At 41.9% G+C, this 16,095-nt stretch overlaps 1 protein-coding gene across 3 annotated transcripts in view; it reads left to right on the top strand.

Annotated features, from left to right (window-relative positions):
• Positions 1-16,095, top strand: part of LOC125013246 (endothelin-converting enzyme-like 1) — a 44,619-nt gene that overhangs the window by 11,409 nt on the left and 17,115 nt on the right. For all 3 annotated transcript variants that reach the window (XM_047593735.1, XM_047593736.1, XM_047593734.1), the window contains exon 7: positions 15,216-15,438. In XM_047593735.1, the coding sequence (XP_047449691.1) occupies positions 15,216-15,438 (223 nt within the window). The remainder of the gene's footprint in view (positions 1-15,215; positions 15,439-16,095) is intronic.

Raw genomic sequence — 16,095 nt, 5'->3', positions numbered from 1 at the left:
GCAGTGTAACCTACTCAGATTTGTTTTATCTAATGTCATGACTCATCAGTTGGTAGCTATTGCATTTAGTGTTTATAATTTTATACATCATCGCACCACTTTGGATTTACCAACTTACCAAACTGAATCACGAAACCTCTGACTGATTTTGCACAAATCCGGAGCTATTACGCTGGTGTAATATTGATCCACCATACACATGTAATGTATCAGCCTAACTGCTGCTTTATCAGACGTCATGACAAAATACCACAAAACGACCAAATTCTGGGCTTCTCAGCACAAGAATATGTCATAAGGTATTTGAGAATCTCAGAAGGTAAATAAAAAATCTCTGCATGGGTTCAACATGAGTCAGTGTCACTTCTCATGACTGTATGTCCTGAACATGAGTATATTCACTAAGCTGACACTGTACACACATCATAGATGTGTACTTTCCTAAATCGGTTGCAACTTTCCAACCTAATCAACCAATCATCTTAAATCCACACAGAAGCTGTGGTAGCAGTTACTATTAGCTGTTATATTTTAAATGATTTTAAATAGTCAAATTAATATGCTGATCTAAGACCTACTGGGCAAATATATAATTGTGGGACTTTCTGAGTTTAACACAGTTGACAGGTACCATGGTTTATCACCCTTTGGCTGTTTTCAGACCTAAAATCAACATGGCCACCTACAACCAATCACCACATGAAAGATTCTTCTAAATATTATATAAACAATTGAGTAAATTGAAGTTGAAAGTTATTTATAAATATATTGCAGTAACTCTGTTGACATGCAATGAATCCACACTTGACTCACACACTACTTTATGTTAAATGTCTAAGAAAGAGGAAAAAGAACACACTTTGGAGCAGGTCATGTGATTTTGGGTTTAACGCACTTCCTTGAGAGGTGTCACGCAATATGTTTGAAATGGGTGCTGAAACTTAGCTGAAAGGGATTTCTCGGACACAGACACAATTTGTTATTTTCAGTATAAAATTTGGTATATTACCAAAAAAGAAATATCTGTCATGACTATCTCAGCTTAACAAATAGAACACAATGAAAACTAATTTTGAATAAGCTCATTTTATCATTGTTTAGCTAATTAGAAAGTGGTTGTTATTAACTTCGGATGGTTATTTAGTTGACATTTTAGTGATATCTAGGCATTTTCTATTAATAAGTGATTGTCTTGCTAATAAATAATTACTGATTTTGTAAAGACATAAACATTATGTTATTTTTAGTAAAATTATATGCAAGGTGTATCCCATGTACTTCAGATGTCCCTCAATTATATATATTGATCCCACTACTGTAAGTTGGTTCACTACTGTCATCTTACAGCTGTGGGGTGGCACAGTGGTGCATGGGTTCTCTCCTTATACTCCGGCTTCCTCCCACTGTCCAAAGTCAAGCGGCTATAGGAGGTGAGAACATACAGCTGTGATGAGTTCATCACTTTTGTGCCAATAAACTGTTTATCACAGATGAAACCCAGGAGCATACAGTAGTCCTACTTGGATAACAATGGGCAAACCCCAACTTGTAATTCAATGGAATATGACATGTCAGAGATGTTGCAATTGCATATATCATGAGCTCAAATGAAGGAGAAGCATTTCATGAATCCCACAGATGAGAAAAAATGAAAGACACTAGAAAGAAACTCTCAAAGGCAAACTTTAAATATGCCTTGGACAGAGCTATTAGTCAGACCTCAGATATCCATCTTAATTTATCCGGTGCTGTCACAGATGTGAAGGAAGGACCCAAAAGCAATACACAAAGTCAGGAAAGACAGGATGAACAACTCAAAGTCAACTGAATGAAGACTTCAAAAAATAAAGAACAAAAGATGCTGCAGAGGTGAGGAGGTCTAAAACACAAATCCAACAAAGGATGTAATACAATCAAAAGAGAAACAGGGTAATCCACAAAGGGATAAACCATCTAAAACCATCGTACACGTAATCTGGGAAAACAGGCAGGAACAACGGCACAACAAGTAGGTAACTCAACAGAGGACTTGACACGGAGAAAGACAGGACTATATATATGCACACAAGGGCTGATGGGTTAATGAGACACGGATTAAACTAATGACTGCAGAGCACACAATCACAGTAGGGAAAACACAAATGAAGTGAAATCACAGAAACACACAAGGACAAGATTCTTTAGAAAAGCAGGAAGAACATACATGAAAACTGAATATGAGTCAAAAGACCAAAATTAAGACCAAAATTTAGTGTTGTGACAGGAGCATCAAGTTGTTCTTGATGTTCTTGAATAATTAAATATTTTTTAGTAATTTAGTCACAAAAATTATCATAAAAAGTTCCATCTGAAGCACAGCAAAAAACCCTGCAACACATTGCAGCAGACGACCACCACAACTGCTCACATCTAACTACTATGAAGCCATCTGACGACATCATGTCGTCCACTGATACGTCTATGGAACGTCTTGTCTACTCTTAAGAAACCGGCACAAGCTACGCATATTTAGTGCGTTACGTACACACACATAAATACCCATAAACCACCCTTTCAGCTGGCCGTGAAACCATCCAATCTGGAAAAACTGTACTTGGTATTCATAAATGCCCGAAGATGAAATGAGAAGAAGAAGCACTGTGACTAGAGATGACAATAAAATGTGTTTCCACTGATTTATTTTTCTATTCATTCTATTCAGCTTCGGCACTGCGCTCAAGTTTTTATATTGGAAGTGAGCAGAGCGAAGTGCAGTTTATTCTAGCATCATGTTGGCTAAAATATTGAAAATATTGGCAATAGAGCTCAGGGCGTCATGTGACTTTTTTGTTGGCACTGTCAAACTCCCACTCTTTCAAAAGGCTACTGACGTTCGAATAAATCACGGTATCCTGCACATGTGACAGGCAGGCACATCAAGTCAATTAGCGGGTCGACGTGGCATTCCTGTTCACATCGACTCTGAGCCGTGCCGATAAAATCCCATGTCGATTGCCTGACGGAAACCCCGGCTGACACGCCCGATGTGAAAGGGGCTTTAGTTAGTTGCTCGAAGTTGTCAACCGAATAGTCATTAGAGAAGAACACTTTCCTGCCAACATCGCGGTGTTGTGATTAAGGGAACATGGTGACGCTCTATATTGTCATTAATATGACAGCCAACAATGGGGCAGAAATTGTTCCACTGGGAAAGCTTTGGACTTTTAAGTTACTTAGACAGATACCACCCACCTACTATGTACAAACATACTCTTCAATAAAGTCTATTGTGATTCTGATTCTGATGAGGAACGGTTGGAATCACTTTGCGTGACAAGTGGAGTTTGTGTGGTCATTTAAGACGACTAAGACTAAGAAAATCTGATCAAGCTGTTGAAGATACTCCTCATGTGGTTTGCCCAGCCTTCGTTGGTCTCTGAAACAGGAACAATGTATGTAAAGCTAACATACACACCACTGGCACATTTCCAAATGGTGGTCTTACACCAATCAGGCATAACATTATAACAAACAGGAGAAGTGAACAACTTTAACCATCTAGTGCCAATTAATTGTTCTTCTGGGAAACTTTTGGACCTGGCATTCATGTGGATGTTACTTGGACATTTTCCACCCGCCTAGACCAGACCAGACACCCCCACCCCATAGCAATGACACCCCTTGATGGCAGCATCCATCCCCAGCAAGATGCAGCCTGACAAAGTAACGGTTTAGGAACAACTCAAAAAACATTCTCTGATGAGTCACAACTGTTCTGGAGGCTCAAGAGAGACCTACATAATATTAGGCAGGTACTCATAATGTTATGCCTGGTCTGTGTATTGTATAATAACATGATTATTTACTATGAGAAATATAGAACCTACCTTGAGTTTGTCCTCTACAGTGTTATATATTGTAGCTATGAAAAGGAGCAGCAATTTCCCAGGGGAAAGCCGGTGTTGCGGGATGTGAGTTTCCGTGTTGAACGTCGCTGATTGATCAAGTACGTGGCCCAGCGGCATGGAGATACAGCGGAAATTGTATGGGTTTTTGTAATAGATGGTGTGATGACAATCAATCAGAAATGCTGTTACAACAGACTTTTTGTGAAACTGTCGTTTAAGGGAAGGTGGCAGCCCCCCAAAAAGCCCGCGCTTATATAGATGTTTTTCATCAGCTATTACTTTTTACAAATTGTTTTACTTACCTCCTGCTTTCACTTCCTTGTTATCAAAGTTATTTTTCACTTCAAAACTCTCGAGTATTTTGTACTGCTTACTTTTGTCAGCCACAACAAAACATGATGTCTTGTTGCAGTGATTTCACCCAACTCCCATCAGTGTAAACATCTCTCCCATATTCAATTTTCTTTTTATTTCTTTTTCTTTCAAATTGGTTTTTCCCTACCTGTTTTATTTGGTCTACTGGTGCTCTTCCTTGTTTCTGAATTGTAGTCTTTAATAACCACACTCCAGTACACATATACACCGAATAAGGCATTAAGGGATTCCTAATCCCCTTTGCAAAAATATGGTTACCATCACCACTGTCACATCCATTAGCCCCGGTTCACTTCCCCCCAGGTTACAGAGGCTAAGTTTGATGCTCCGTCACTTCCCTTGTTGTTTACCAATCTTCTCTTTCAGGTGTACATCCATCCATCCCCCTGATGGCTTTAGTAATAGATTCTACACAATGCTTCAGCCACCTCCTCTTTCTCGCTTTTGTTCCCTGCACCACTCTCTACCTGACATCCGCTGCTTTTTCCCTTTTATCGCTTGTTCACTCGGTCAGCTATCACATTTGACAGATATGGGCTTCAGTGTGGAGCAACACACAATTTATACTTAGAAAATTCAATTAATATCTCGGTACACCTGTTTCAGCTCATCCTCCGGTTAAAAGGACTGGCATTCAACAACACCGCGTTATAATTTACTAGTCTGTATTTTTCATAGATACTTGTCACTACAGTATTGGGGGCTTGACCTCCAAAACTTGCCCCAGGGACTGAGTACCTTAAGAGCAGGGATGTCCCAACTACCCACACATGGAACTTATACATAACAGTAGGTGACGCCAGCGCCTGCAGCTTCTCCACAAAACAAGATTAATCAAAGAAGACCTTTGCCACAGGTGACACACAAAAATGGAAAAACCAAAGAGACACAAGATAGCAAGTGAGTGCAGAAAATTTCAGACACTTCACAGAAATCGAGGGGGAAGTGTTGTGTCTCTTTGGTATGCAGTGAAACTTTCGCTGTGATGGAAGAGTGTAATATACGACGGCACTATGAAACCAAACCTCAGAAAGTTAAGCAAATGGCAGCAGGGAAAATGTCACAATAGCCAGCTCTGAGTTGCTCAACACGCCGCCCCATGGGAAACCTTTCTCAGATGTTGACTTCATAAAAGAGTGGCGCCCCTCGAGTCGCAGGATTATTGTGCCTGTAAAAAAAGGCAGGCAGAAACAAAGTTGTGCGTAGAATTGAAGACACGTCGACTGCATGTGATGACAGTGCAGATTGCACAGACACTGCACAGCTATAAAAATTTGAAATTGACGATACAGAAAAGCAGATTGAGAGCCATTTACCTCTGTGATGTCATCTCCACCAACCGGCTCCTCTCCTTCCAACCCAACCTTCAGTCCAAAGCATCACTGTTCCCACTGACTTCAACACTGTTATCAGTAACAATGACATAAAAGCTATATTCCACAGTATGAAGGTGTAAATATGTCCAATTACTTAATTAAATATTCTTTGTTTTTGAAATGACATTTTTTAAAAACCCAAAACAGGTTTATTTAATCATTTGAAATATGGAGCTGTGGAAGAAATTCAACGATATATGGACTTGTTAAGTATTTGTGCAGAAAGAGACATTCAGTGAGAACCTGAGACAGCCATCAGCAATGAGAAGGTTCACCTTTAATATTTCTTGCGTTTGTCCTTTGTAAAGACGAAGCCCCAAAACACTGGATCCTATAATTATAATAATGGAGCATATTTTGCCAAATACTGCACCAAGTCTCAAGAATTTCTGTCTCACGTTAATCCGAAATAACCTTCAGGAAATGTAAGGGTTATTTTCTAAAGCATAAGTCTTCAGCAGGGAATCAGCGACCCCTAGGGGCTCAGTGGAGGTACTGCAGAGGGAGGTCGCTAAATATTTGGTTGATTAGACATTTCTTAGATATTTTTTTAACTTTTACCACACAGATTTAAATTTCGCTGACCCCGCAATTGGCCGAGAGCCTATTCAGTCCCCAGGTGATATCCCTGATGCAATATTAGCATAAGAGAAGCTAACAGTGCAGCTCGCTCCCATCGGCCAACTACCGAGGCCAAAGTGGATTGGTGATTCACTGTCCCTTCTACATTTAGCTACGTTTAAAGTTAAAACTTGAATCTGTCAATATATATAGCATTTAGGTATATTTATGTCAGGTATGTTTGCACGGCCACCCTACTGTTGTGTTTGGAAAAAAGAAAATTATATTTGTGTATTATTTGAATAGCTTAGTATTGAATGCAAAATGATAATAATAATATAGTAGGTGGGGGGTCTCTACTTAATCTCTCCATCAGTTTTGAGCTCCTTGGCCTGAAAAACATTGAAGACCCCTGTTCTAAAGACTTCTTCAGAATCACAGAGGCCAAGACTACATGGACATAATTGTGACACCGTGGCTTTGAAAGTCAACCTTTTTACCTTTTCTATCATTTTATACTATCATGAATTTATTTTTGCAGATCCTAATAATTCTTTCACTTAGCTCCTGGCAGGTTCAGGTTTCCTTAAAATAATAGTGATAAGAATTTGAACTTGTAAGACTTGCCCTCTCTCTGACACTGTCTCACACCGCCTGACTCTATTTCTTTCTCTGTCATCCTCTCTGAACTCTTTACTGTCCAATCCTCTGCTCCCCCCAGCCCTCCCCATCCGCCTCCCTCTTGTCCTCCTCTCTCTCAGTGCATCTCTTTCTCCTGAGAATCATCTCTTCCCCTAATTCTGTTTCAGTCCCCCAACACCTCTCCGATCTCCCTTCTCTCCATCTGCACCTCGTCCATTGTTCCCGTCATACGTCCCCCTCACATCTCCCCCTCCTGTCATCCTCCTCCCTTCATCTTTGTTGCCGATCTCTCTCTCTCTCCGTCTTCCACCTACCTCCAGTCCATCTCCAGATTCCATCTCCTAGGAACTTCATTATTGGGGTTTAAACAAAGATTTGCATTGCCAGTTCACCCACACCGCCATACACAAAAGCATAGCTGTTCCAATTCCTGAGGAGTGTTGCTCATTAGCGTATCTTATGAGGACATGTTTAATGAGCTCCATTTCCTCACGTCAAAGGGTCCATCCAGTCCTGCCTGTTATTCACCAGTCGTGCAGCTTGATGCAGGCAAAGACACACATGCATGCAAATGATAAAATACAGACACAGGGAAGCCGACCTCAGCAATTCTAAACTTGAATAGATTCCTTCCACTGGTACCAATCAGCCACAACATTAAACCCACTGACCTCTTGTGAGAACAAGATGTTCTGTGGGGAAGCTTTTGGCCTTGGCATTCGTGTGGATGTTACTAGACATGTACCACCACCCCAGGAACAACTCACAAACCTGTTGACCTGGCCTACAAATTCACAAGAACCCAAACTGATCAAGTATCTGTGGGATGATCCACATAGGCCTGTCCCCTCAACCCATAGGACCCAAAGGCCCCCACTAACAACATCCTGTTGGCAAACACCACAGGACACCCTCAACCGTTAACACTAATAATGTCCCGATGTTCAGCAGGTACAATGTTTATATTATATGTTCCATGTCTTTAGTTTCAGAATACTGCAGGTGAGGCACATGGGAATGCCATTAATGCACTTATTTGTAAATCAAATTATTGTATAGTTTATTCTAATAACTGTGGTGTAATGGAACACCTGGCCTGATGATGTGCCTAGAGGAAACACTGATATCACCACAGTGATTAGCATTAAACCTCGCGGGAATACAGATGTCTGCACCAATTTCATGACAATACACTGCATATTTGTGGAGACATTTCACTCAAAACTGCAAATGCCAACCCCATGGTGCGCCGTAGGACAGTAGATGAAGAGATATTTTACTAAACCACAGTGATACTGCTCCTGGGGAGAGACAAATGTAAAGTTTATATGACAAATGTCTGCACCTAAATGTGTGTGTGGTGTGTGTAAGTGTCTATATGTATATATACAGTGGGGGAAATAAGTATTTGATCCCCTGCTGAATTTGTAAGTTTGCCCACTTCCATAGAAATGATCAGACTCTGGTTTTTATGGTTGTTTACTGGTTATGGGTATAGACAGAATATCAATCGAAAATGCATAAAAAACACACAATCTAAAAGTTATAAATTGTTATGTATTTTATTAAGGGAAATAAGTATTTGATCCCCAACAATTCACTTAGAATTCAGGCTCCTACAGATTGGCTGGTGCGCATGTGGCACACAGCTGTGCTCAGTCAACTAATTACCAATACTCCTGATCTTAACTCGTCATGTATATAAAGCACACCTGCTCTAAGAATCAGTTTCTTACATTCCAACTTCTACAGCACCATGGGCAAGACCAAAGAGCTGTCAAAAGATGTCAGGGACAAGATTGTAGACCTGCACAAGGCTGGTATAGGTTACAAAACCATCAGCAAAAGGCTTGGTGAGAAGGTGACAACTATTGGTGCCATTATTCGCAAGTGGAAGACCCATAAAAGGACCATCAACTATCCTCGGTCTGGAGCTCCCCGCAAAATCTCGCCTCATGGAGTGAGGATGATGATGAGAAAGGTGAGGGAGCAGCCTAAAACAACACGGCAGGAGCTTGTTAATGATCTGGAAGCAGTTGGGACCTCCGTCACCAAGAAAACAGTTGGCAACACACTGCGCCGTTATGGATTGAACTCTTGCAGTGCCCGCAAGGTCCCCCTGCTCAAGAAGGCACATGTACAGGCCCGCCTTAAGTTTGCCAGTGAACATCTAAATGACTCAGAGAAGGCTTGGGAGAAAGTGCTGTGGTCTGACGAAACCAAAGTTGAGCTATTTGGCATTAACTCGACCCGCCGTGTTTGGAGGATGAAAAAACGTGAGTATGACCCAAAGAACACCATACCCACGGTTAAGCATGGAGGTGGAAACATCATGTTTTGGGGCTGTTTTTCAGCAAAGGGTACAGGGCAACTTCACCGCATTATGGGGCCAATGAATGCAGCCATGTACTGTAACATCTTGGACAAAAACCTTCTTTCCTCAGCAAGAACACTGAAGATGCCTCGTGGGTGGGTTTTCCAACATGACAATGACCCAAAACATACTGCCAGGACAACAAAGGAGTGGCTCAAGAAGAAGCATATTAAGGTCATGGAGTGGCCTAGTCAGTCTCCAGACCTTAACCCGATCGAAAACCTGTGGAGGGAGCTGAAGCTCCGAGTTTCCAAGAGGCAGCCAAGAAACTTGAAGGATTTAGAGACTGTCTGTAAAGATGAATGAGCCAAAATCCCTCCTGCGCTGTGTGCAAACCTGGTGACCAACTACAAGAAACGTCTCATCGCTGTGCTTGCCAACAAAGGTTTCTCTACAAAGTACTGACTTGTGTTGTGCTTGGGGATCAAATACTTATTTCCCTTAATAAAATACATAACAATTTATAACTTTTAGATTGTGTGTTTTTTATGCATTTTCGATTGATATTCTGTCTATACCCATAACCAGTAAACAACCATAAAAACCAGAGTCTGATCATTTCTATGGAAGTGGGCAAACTTACAAATTCAGCAGGGGATCAAATACTTATTTCCCCCACTGTATATATGTATATATATATATATGTATATATATATATATATATATATATATATGTACTGTTCTGACCAGCTGGAGTGGCCGAATGTGAAGTCAGCCATTAGTATTCATTTGGAGGGGACTGAAAATGTCATGGCCATCCATACTTGCTGAGATATTTAAGCTATTCGGACCAAAAATGGTAAACACGGCTGTCCTTAGAGTCGCACTGCCACCAGCATCTAAAAGTAAGATGACATAATGGTAACTAAAGTAGAATTAACCTCAACCAAAGTGTTGTATTTGGCGGTTCCAAATCACCACAAGTTACAATCTTCTTAAATGCGCGTAATTCTCCTCTGAAATCTCACTCTGAACGTCTCACCAATATCTTAGATCTTTTTTTTCCAGTGGTTAGTGAATATTGTCCACAGTACAATTACACGAACAAAATACTGTGACGTGGCATAGAAGCGTGCAGGAGTGCGCATCTGACACATCGGTCATATGTACAGAAAATATGAGTCCTGTTAACTCACACAAACACAGACACAGTGTGATTGTTCATGGGAGTCGGGGGTCATGCCAGAGGTGTCGGCCCATTGTATTATTGTCCAGTGGAGCAGATGGAGGGGAGGGTTTGTTGCTCTCGAGCCACTAATGGACCTTATGTGAACTCATGTGTATTCAGACAGAGTCTGAACACACACACACACACATGAATACATATAAAGATATTATGTGGTAGAAGAGGTTGCCCCGGGCTGACATTCATGTGAGAAAGTTTGGATTGTTGTTAAAGTGGAGGAGCAGTGTGAAGCTGCACTCTGAGAGGTGAAGAGGTGACAGGTGTGTAAGAGGAAGACACAGACGGGTGCTTCATCTGGCCGCTGGATGGCTGGTTAAAAATAAATGAAGTGTCCTCCCTACTATTGTACTATCCACTATTGCACCACTTTCCTTTGTTCCTTCCAAACTTTCTTCCATTTCCTCCCTGCCTGCCTCCTACTCTCTCTCACATACCATTCCATTCACCTCCTTCTCTTCATCCTTCCCTCCATCCTTTCCTTTCCTATCTGTACATATGCTACTCTTGTCCTTTGACAACCCACCATTTACCTTTTCACCCTTTCTGTCCTTCACAATGGTTTCAAGTCACTATTGACATTCTGATCTATGTTTTCTTCCCCATCCACTTCCCCCTCTATCGACCATGCTCTCTATCTTTATAGGCACCTATTGACAAAGTCCTTCTCTTCATCCCTCCCATGTTCACACATTGACGGCTTTTGCATCATACAAATGCACTGACAAGAGCAGTCACATCTCCATGTCTTCTCATCCATCTTTGTTTTCTTTTTCTTTCTCCGTCCAGTCTGTGTGCGTCTGTGTGTGTGTGTGTGTGTGTGTGGTGACTGCAGCCAACCCCATTAGCCAGATGAGCAGACCTCCAATGAAGGGGAAAGCATAATGACAACACTAGCATCTCTCTCACACATCCCCCTCTCCACCCCGCTGCAGCTCTCACCGGCTGCTCCCACCCGCTCATTCGTCACTCTCAAGTGTGTAATTTTTTGTGTTTATTTAGGTGATATTAAGCAAACAGTGTGAGTGTTCACGATTAATCCAAGAGAAACACACACACGGCTGACGGTTTGCTCCCCGCTGGGCCCACCGCCTTTAAATATACACACACTCAATGTGGCCGTAAAGCGTGTTCAGAGGAAGCGGTTCACCAGACAGTGTATGTCACAGCGCTACAGCTTTCTGTAGTCGAGGTGGGATTCCCAGCATGGGCGTCGGAGATTAACGCATGTGCAGCGAAGCCACTGTAAGGCACTCACTCTGGATGAAAGTCTCCGCTAAAAAAGCGTAAACGCGTGTGAATTTCTGTCTCTGCGGTGTCTGCGTTTGCAGTCTGAGAGATGCAGAGCAATCAAGTCCACACACTTCACCTGATTGTCATTCAAAAATTACAGTGCACCTCTAGTGGAGTCAGGAACAGAGGCGGCCCTCCCTCCTCTATTACCTACAGGGTCATTACCTGCGGTAATGTGTTGATGCACTGCACGAGGACAGTGTCTCTTTCATCTCCCTAACTAGCTCCATTAAAATCCATTCAGCTAATGAGCCTTCACTCAGTCTTGGAGTGATTAGGACTTACCACCTGATCTGTACAGAGCTCTCGCACACACTGCTTTCATTTGGCTCTGCACTCGCGCCGTTACTGCACAGAGTACACACTAAGACGCACACGTTTGACCACGTAGGGGAGAGTCAGCTGTTTGGACAACATAAGGACATTTTTATAATTTACCAAGTGTTTTACCATATAGGATTTACAAGCATAAACTGTAATATAAAACAACACATTAACCACAAGGGCGCTTAACAACACCCTTAATTAACACCGATTGAAACAAACTGCATCTATGTCTCCCACAATCAGACTGACATAAATTGTAGGTGTGAAATCACTTTATGTGATCTTGTGTATTTTGCTGCTAATTCTTAAATGCGGGAATGCAGGACTTTTACTTGCACTTAGATTTAGTCATGTGTCTTTATGTTATGTGACTTTTGTATTTAGTAAAGGAGCTGAGCACCTTTCCACCCATGGATATATCGCTGCCTGGTTAGCAGACAGAAAACACATGTATATGATCTTGTATTTATACCCGGTGGTGTTTAAAGCACTTTACAGTCACAGTAGCTGGGTTTACATGGAGGCAAATATTCCGAATACGATCGGTTTAGAAGCCCAAACCGAAGAAAAATACTCCCAAACCGAATGAAATTTCATTCGGTTTCACGGAGGTAGAATATTCTTGTTCCCAAAACGAAAGTCACGTGAACGGTGACTCAGAACTGTCCGAGCATGCTCTGTCTTGATGTAAATGTGCAGTGACGATCGAGTGACAAGATCAACTGGTCTGCGTCTCCGCGCCAAGCTTCTTAATAATAACTGTGACTGAACTAGACATTATCGCATTATCGCTTAAAAACAAAGAAAAAAAAAATGCAAATATTGAACTGTTTAAAAAGGTCCATCAAAAGTGAACTAAAGTCGGGATAGACTGAAGCGTGCAACAAATTCAGAAACCTTGAAGACCGGCTACTGTGAGGCTAAACAACACAGTAGCAAAAGTGGATATGACCCGACAAACTTTCCGAATCAAGCTCTTAATTTAATAACAAAACTGTAAGAACAATAGCAACTACTACTACTATGATGATTAATCATTAGTCTGATGTGATGTCTCATCGATCTACACATGTCACATCAGATCGGAATAGATCACCTCACATCTAAACAGCTCACCTGAAACCTTCAATCAGAATGAGAAAGAAGACTGGGAACAACTCAGGGATCAAACCACTGAACCTCTTCGTGGACAACCTGCTCTGCCTACTGAGCCACAGCCGCCTCGTGCACTCATTCATAAACCTAGACAGATAAAACCAATATATTCAATTGTAATTTTCCTTTCGCTGCCTCATCATTTAAACTGCATCAAATTCTCATTTAATCGACGTCTAATGAATATAATACTATTATCCAGTACCCCAACTGGTGATGGTCGGAGAGGCTGTTTTCATAGATCAGCAGTCACGTTGTCTCTCTGTGACTACTGAGGTAGTTCACCAGCACCATGACCAACGCTTTCTCAGTTTCAGGTTATCAACATGTTGATTATCCAAGACTGTCCTCAGCAGTGTGCTTATGAAAAATAACACGCACTGTAAATGAAGTGTCTTTGTGAGTGTGGTTTCCAACAACCACACGGCTCCCCCACTGGTGGACCCCCCCACCCCTCCCTCTTACTCTCAGAGGTTTGTCATTACTTTTTCTCCAAAATGCCTCCAGTAAAACAGCTCTCTCCCACACATACAGCAGAGAAGTAGTAGTTTATCATTATCATATAGATGATTCCCACACACACGCGCGTGGACACAGTTGTGAACCCACAACCGGTCGGCGTGTGACAGAGCAAACAAATACCGGGCAACCAGAGCAGCTAATGAAGCGAAGCAGCCACACCTGTAACACATGTTGATTAGCCGCTACCACCTGAGTCTCTCATTCATTTCGTTTCCCTTCCCTCCCTCCACCCCCCGCTCTCCTTCTCCTTTCTCCCGTCAATTAAATTCACTTCACAAGTGCTTTGTTGGCGGGACCTCGGGGTGCCGTTGCCAAGGCGCCTCTGATTTAATATCTGTCACGCATAGGGAAAATTATATAAAAAAAAATAAAAAATACCCAGTGGAAAACAACAACAACAACAGCAACATGCCTTGAGGTTTGCGTGGAGCCTCACAGTAGGAGAAGCGGGCATTTGTCCCCGCAGGGCAGATTAAGATGCGCACACCCAGTGGGGGCAGGAGGACAAACCAGCCCTGCATCGTCTGAGGGGAGAAGACACAGCTTGAATACACAAATGAATGATGCATTTTCTATCCTCCCGCTCGACATTTTCCTAACCCCTCCGCTGGCCCGCCGCTGTGAGCCAGTCTGGATCGGAGGGAGCTGTTCTTTAACGGTTGGGCCCTCTTGACTCCTCGCTATTCGCTCTCAATCACTGTCTCCCTCTTGTTTTCTCTCTGACTTTTCTGACTCTTAAGGGGCTTAGAGGGCAGATGGAAAAACAGCCCTCTGGACCAGATGGGACAAGATTACAGTTAGACACAGAAGAAGACACTTTAGGAAGGCAAAAAAAAAAAAAAAAAGTGGAAGTGTGCTGGAAACTGTGCTTACAGGATATTCAAGATGAAATATTTGGGAGTAAAATAACACATTTATTCATAAAAGATAAAATGCAGAGCAGAGGCCCATAAGCAAAAATGATGTATATGTAATGTTAGCAAATATGCTAAATTAAAACGGACACAAGTTTTCTTTCATTGTGCTACTTTTGCACAATGTCTTGGGGTTTCCCATTATTTTGCAATAGTGGCCATGAGCTTTAGCACTTCTCTTTCAGGGCATGATTTGAGCCTACATTTATATCCATTGTTACAGCTGTCATTAAAAATACTTTGATACTGAAAGAAAAATTCGAAACAGTGATTCTCTGGAAGCTTTGGTTGACCATTGTCTTTCCCCTGGCTTTTATTGGAGTTGATTTAATTCTACTACAGACCATATTCTGTATATATGATGTGTTTAAAATCGATGAATGAGTTAAATTATCAGTGACCACAGTGACTATTTGAACCTCCACCTGAATATTTATATTATTTTTAACAGTTCTACATTCACATTGTAACAAAGGCCGTCTTCTCTGGTGATTCAATTAGCCGCCAGAGAAGCTACTCCACTATATTAGCTCTGCAGTTTCAGAGTCTCTTTTCATAGGCGAATCAGACAAAGTGACTGTTTACCTCGTGTTTCCTCTGTCCTAGGGTTCTCCATAACTACATGCTGTGGCGCATCGTGGCAGCGCTGAGCGGGCACCTGTCCACCGCCTTCCGCAGCACCATCCACGAGTTTTCGCGAGAGATTGATGGCACCGAGCAGCAGCTGGAGCTGGGCAGGCTGTGCCTCACGCAGGCCAACAAACACTTTGGCATGGCCCTGGGAGCCCTGTTCGTCCAGCAACACTTCTCCTCGCAGAGCAAGGCCAAGGTCTGGATATAGGGGGCACTGACAGATGGTTGCTGGGGCAGTTGAGTGATGTATATGAAATGAACGGATGAACGAACTGTTTTAATACCTCCCTCCGATTTAGTAGGCATTAAATCTGAAGTTAACGCTATCAACATTCAAATGTAAAATCTCAATTACTAAGTAGTATAGAAGGTCCTAACTCCTAGCTCCTAACCTTAGGTCCAGGGTTGATGGGAGTCAAATTTGAAACCCGTTACCTTTTTTCTTTGTTTCAACGATATCTAGCTGTGGCCTAATTCTGTTACTAATTTCTTTAAGCAGGTTTTGATTACAGTATGATGTGTTCACACTGGGGAAGTGACAAGATTAAGCACTTAATCTTAAAAAGGAAAAGTAAGCATGCACACAACCAAATGTGTTCGATGACGGTGCTGTTGATGAAAATCATTCCTCACCAATATAATGTACAGGTGTGGAGGCAGGGATGCGACTTGCAGCAGTGAAAATTTTAAAAAGCAATTGTGTATTCAACGGCTACGGAGAAGATCAAAGATCAAATAAAACCGAAAAGTAATTTCTAGCCTCCCAAGGAAATAACAACAAACTCCTTGACATATTTCAGTTGTTGTGAGGCGTTTACTGTCGCACACTGAGAGTTAGAAAATGAAAAGCAAA

Source organism: Mugil cephalus, chromosome 9, assembly GCF_022458985.1.
Source record: "Mugil cephalus isolate CIBA_MC_2020 chromosome 9, CIBA_Mcephalus_1.1, whole genome shotgun sequence".
In the NCBI taxonomy this organism is placed as follows: Eukaryota; Metazoa; Chordata; class Actinopteri; order Mugiliformes; family Mugilidae; genus Mugil; species Mugil cephalus.
The sequence above is the reverse complement of the archived record's forward strand: the minus strand, read 5'-3'. Positions and strand labels throughout refer to the sequence as shown.